This window comes from Ochlerotatus camptorhynchus, unplaced genomic scaffold (genome assembly GCF_037179485.1).
Source record: "Ochlerotatus camptorhynchus isolate MF236.1 unplaced genomic scaffold, CSIRO-AGI_Acam_v1.1 ptg000323l, whole genome shotgun sequence".
Classification (NCBI taxonomy): domain Eukaryota; kingdom Metazoa; phylum Arthropoda; class Insecta; order Diptera; family Culicidae; genus Ochlerotatus; species Ochlerotatus camptorhynchus.
The window spans coordinates 1,743,208-1,748,722 of NW_027040811.1; the positions used below are offsets into that span (position 1 = coordinate 1,743,208).

Here is a 5,515-nt window from a genome sequence, read left to right on the forward strand (position 1 = left end):
ATCGGTGAAATCGTTTATTTAAAAAATCAAATTAAATTTCTTTTTCAAGTTCAATTAGTATAAAATTCAGGAAAAATATTCAGTTAGGCTTCCGCTTTTCCAAATCCGAATTGCCGGGCCTTACGCTTGACCCCTGCCATCAGATTTTGTACAGCCACCTTGTTCACCTTCTTCGCCGCAGAAAGCCAGTTTGCCTTGAACTGCTGCTCGCCCTTAGCAGTTTTTTTGGTCTTCTTTAGGTTCCGCTTGACAATAGCCCAGTATTTCTCAATTGGGCGGAGCTCTGGCGTGTTGGGAGGGTTCTTGTCCTTGGGAACCACCTGCACGTTGTTGGCGGCGTACCACTCCATGGCCTTTTTACCGTAATGGCAAGATGAAAAATTCGGCCAAAACAGTACGGAACAACCGTGTTTCTTCAGGAAAGGCAGCAGACGTTTATTCAAACACTCTTTCACGTAAATTTCTTGGTTGACAGTCCCGGAAGCTATGAAAATGCTGCTTTTCAAGCCACAGGTACAGATGGCTTGCCAAACCAGATATTTCTTTGCGAACTTTGACAGTTTCATGTGCTTGAAAACATCTGCTACCTTTCCCCTTCCTTTTGCCGTATAAAACTCCTGTCCCGGAAGCTGCTTGTAGTCTGCTTTGACGTAGGTTTCGTCGTCCATTACCACGCAGTCAAACTTCGTCAGCATCGTCGTGTACAGCCTCCGGGATCGCGCTTTGGCCGTCGTATTTTGTTTATCATCGCGATTTGGAGTCACTACCTTCTTGTAAGTCGATAGTCCGGCTCGTTTTTTGGCTCGATGCACGGTTGTAGACGATACACCCAGCTTATTTGCGGCATCTCGGAGAGAGAGGTTAGGGTTTCGCTTGAAACTACCGGCAACTCTCTTTGTCGTCTCAGCGGCTTCCGGTTTTCGATTTCCCCCCGATCCAGACTTCCTGGCTGTCGACAAACGTTCCCCAAACACTTTAATTACATTTGTAACGGTTGATTTGGCAACTTTTAGCGATTTCGCCAACTTTGCGTGCGAGTAGCTCGGATTTTCGCGATGCGCGAGCAAAATTTTGATACGCTGCTCTTCTTGCTTGGACGGCATTTTGACAACTGAAGAGTGAATTCCAAAATCAAAATAGGAGCAACATTCTACACACACACACCTTCAAAATGAGAGGTGTTCAGGTTTTTTAAATGCAAAATTGAAAGAAATACGTCAAGTTGATATTGACCAAATTTTGACCGTATCACCCTTTAGGTTGCTATGATAATATCACTTAGCGTATATAATAAATTTTAATTTGAACATCTAGTAACCCTAGGAGCATCAGAAAATCGTGTTTCTGGCAGCCTTATTTGCTGTTTTGTTTTGAGTCTGCGTTCCGTTTCGCATCCTTCCATTTCGGTTCACTCCACTCCATGTGCTAAATGGCGTTTGAGTAGTTTTTAGTTTGCACGACGTGCAGATTAGAGTGGTTCAAACTACAAAGTGTTAAGATTAAAGATTGCGGGAAACTAAGAATGATTTTTAGAACATCACATTTTTTACCACCTTGCCGCATTTAATGTTACATGATCGAAACTTAAATATGCTATGAAGCAATAGCGCTGCTGATGTTTCCGGCAGTTTCAATCACTGGATCTCATAGGGGTTGGTGGAGACATGTACATGCCCATCTTGATGAAATATTTTTTCTTAATACACCTGGCATCCCTGTTAACCAGGGACCATTAAATAGTCCCGGGTTAACAGGGATGCCAGGTGTATTTTTGATTATTAAATTTTAATAATAACATGTCATTTTACTACTACAGTGCCATCCCGCTTTTGACAACACATGATTTATGTCATTGCTTTCTAAAAAATCCCTCGTTCCTGATTTCGCTAGACCATTCTTTGGCGATCTACTCTACTAGGTATTACAAGAAAAAATGTCCGGAAACCACAAGCACAAATTAGAGGAAGGATTTGATTGACTTGCTCTGGAGGTTCTCTGATCGAATTAATTTGCATGTATCCATTGGGTCTGGTCTCTGTTATTCTAAGACGTTGACTCATACATTGTAGAAATCCTCTCGACATACATTGACCTTAACTCAAGGTTCACCAAATTGTCACTGAAAAAGTATTCCTTTGGGTGGAACTTGTTAATTTGCGACTACTATAACCATGCTTTTTTTTATTGATACCAACACACAATTTATACTAGCCTTTGGAACTACTAACATTTGAAATATCAGTCCCATCTTGCATATTAAATTTAGTATTCTCAAATCGTTTCCATTTTTCACTCTCCCCAACCAAGGATAGCAATATTTACATTTTATATCGCTGGAATGTATTTCTCTACTTCAGTAAATCCGCCCTTAGAGAAGCTATGAAGGTCGCAATGCAAATCAACCGACGGATTATCATCAGGCAAATCCCCCGCCCTCCCCTGCGTTCGTTCGTGTCTCTTCATTTTTCAGACGAAAAGTCACGATATCTATCACGATGACGTCAGATCCGAAGGCTTCTCCTGCCCGGGGCGAGCCCCATTTATGGTTCATTATTTTCGTACGCTGTTTTTTTTAAGTCTCGAGAGTGTACTTCACCTCTCTGGTCGTACACAAAAAAAAACCCGTTTATGGCCCAACCGGCGCCTTTCATTCATGTTTTGCCACTCAGCGGCGGTGTGGTATGGCATACTGAAGCATAATTAAGTTGAAATCTTTCCCCTCCTAGCCTACTTCACCTATGGAACCACGCAGACTAGAACGGCTGTCAATCGAAGTGGGCCCTGACGGCTGTTGCTGCTGCTGCTGCTGCAACGCAGTAAGCAAGAGTCCCCACCGCCGCCGTCTGAGATCTCTCTAGACGTAGGATTTTCGCGGCCGGCCCCGTCATAATATAAAGCCCACCTGGTCGACCGTTTTTGGCCGTTTAGTTGACGTGTGTCCGAATCGTTCAGTTCAGTTCAGTTCTCTCTTGGTGCAGTGTTCTCAAAGAGAAGGAATCGTTAATTTTCCAACCATGAAGGGATCATCATTGATTGTTACCGTCGTTGCAAGCGTGCTGGCCGTGGCCAGTGGATTTCCGGATGGAGCTCCAGCCGATACCTGTGTCAAGACTCGGTTCAATCAACCGAATCACGGTGCCGCGCGGAGCCAGGAGCTCACTAGCAGCCCGTTCCGGTTGACGGCCAGCGGAAATACCTTCTCGCCGGGCAGCCAGATCCAGGTGGACGTCAACGGCCACGATGTATTCCGTGGGTTCTTCCTGCAGGCTCGGGATGCCCAAACGAACGAATGGATCGGCGAATGGGTCGAATCCCCGAACACCAAAACCATTCCCGAATGTTCGGCCATTACGCACGCCGACAACAAGGACAAGCAGCGGGCCACCTTCATCTGGACCGCACCGAAGGACCGCCAGGGACAGGTCTACATCACGTAAGTCGGTCGCTAGATTAGGACCTTTCACTTGTGGACACCGCACGACGACCCGGGGGTCGAATGTGTGAAACGTATAATTAAGTGTCATTTCGATAATCATGGTGGGTTGATTATGGCAAAACAGATTCTTGCGCTGCTCGTGTGCGAGATTGGCTAATGCAGCTCAGACCTTTTATCACCCTACCCCGAAGGCACGCGGGAGATGTGGAAAGCGCGCTGACTTCTCTAGAATATTTAAAGACGGAGGCGAACGGCAATCGACCGGAGGAACCGGTCTCGTCGCCCAAGTGCAACAGCCTTTCTAACTGTATGCGCCGCGCACCCTCCAGTCACTATCGAGAGTGCGTTCTGCAACGAAAGAGATTACCCACGCCTCCGGGCACCTCCACCGCTGTGAATGGCAACCTCCGCCGGTCACTTAGTCATCGACAGCGACTTGGTGCGTACATGGAACATTTATGTGAATGGGTGTGGTGTCGAAACCAAGCAGGTTCTTCGGAGCATGCGAGAAATTCACGAAAAATAGTTGGCAAAAGTGAGCAATGTGATGTGGGAGGTCTTTAATGTCCTTGTAGCAACATTTGTTTTCGTCAATATTTCCATCAATATTGTCATTTCCAACAATATTTACGGGGGGTCATCAATATAGGGTCACTCCTCACTAACATTGGAGGTAGGCCCCATCTGCTGCTGTAGTAAATCAGAAGAGGAAAATGAGGCTAAATATTGAAACATGAAATCAAACTGTTTTGATTTTGTGTCAATATGCTCATCTACATAAATATGATTGTCAATACTTTTGAGTATTGACAAAATTGTTGCCGTGCGGTGCTTGCTTTACATTTAACATTTCTAAACAACATATAGTTTTTTTCAGTGGACATACATCACTGTTCCAATAATTGATGTTTGCGATTTTTAAGCCTCCAATGAAACCCGTTTCGCTTGCCACTGAACTTTCTGATTGAATGGCATATACCTAGAGCAGCTATAAAAACTGTAAACAAACTAATCACTTTTTATAACTCCTCTCATATCGACCCTCACAGATTTTTTTCCCCCACTGCTCCAGCGTTCATATTTCACACTCTTTTAATCACCATAATCCTCCGCACTCTCTCCCTCCCGCGGTCACCACGCGAACTACGATTATCTCTCCGTCACGTCATTCGACACATTCAACAGCTGTTTTTGTTTCTCGAGTGTCGCTTTTCGCACTCCGTTCAAGTAGTGTGCGGCGGTAAATATTAAGGTCACTGCGATGCCTGGTCGCACTAAATACATCAGAGGATCCGCGAAGATGACGTTTCATTGCCACCCGTTTTATGTTTTTTTTTAATCTGTCAAGTTGAACTTTTGCTTTTTTTTTAGCGGTACCCTCGTCAAGAACTACGGCACCTTCTGGGCGAATCTGATTGCCGAGGTTCCAGCGGCGCGGCACTTTGGATGAATCCAGCATATCAGCGGCCTGAACGATGGAAGTGTGCGTGTGACGCGGGGATTGAGTTGAAATTGTACATACAAAGTGCGTTTCCTTGACCGTTGACGAGGCAAGGAAAGATCGGTCGGTTTCTGTAAATAAATTCTCGGCTTGTTCAGTTCTACTTTTTATTAAAGCCTCATCATTTCCGTTTCCATAGCAATCATAGCATACTCGAAACTCTACCCCAACGTCCTGCAGTAATGTTGAAGTTCGTATTCCATGTTTGGTGAATCTCTATGATGAAAATTTGACTCATCTCACTTGCCCTGCTGCCGAATTATCCTCTCTCTGTGCTCTTTCGCATAAATTTCAACCAATGCAGTACCATTTTCCACATCACTACACTTTGAAGACGGTGAAAGGCGGGGAGGAGGAGAAGCTAAGGTCAAGTTGGACAGGGCAGGATAGTGGAAAACACTGCAAGAGGCAGCGCGAACAAGAAAATCCCAAGAGAACCATAAAAGAGCTGCACGTTGCTGACGGCAGCTATCAACCGTTGTCGTCGTCTGACTGTCGTCGCTTTTACATTACTGTGGAGAATTCGATGAGAGAATGCGATGGTCATTATAGGTACACTGAGCTGAGGATTGAATGTG

At 45.0% G+C, this 5,515-nt stretch overlaps 1 protein-coding gene across 1 annotated transcript; it reads left to right on the forward strand.

Moving 5' to 3' along the window:
- Positions 1-2,973: 2,973 nt before the first annotated feature.
- On the forward strand, positions 2,974-4,977 carry LOC135707963 (putative defense protein 3). The gene is made up of 2 exons (XM_065229877.1): positions 2,974-3,433; positions 4,808-4,977. Exons 1-2 carry the CDS (start codon positions 3,015-3,017, stop codon positions 4,884-4,886), a joined length of 498 nt encoding a protein of 165 aa, XP_065085949.1. The 5' UTR covers positions 2,974-3,014; the 3' UTR covers positions 4,887-4,977.
- The last annotated feature ends 538 nt before the right edge of the window (positions 4,978-5,515 follow it).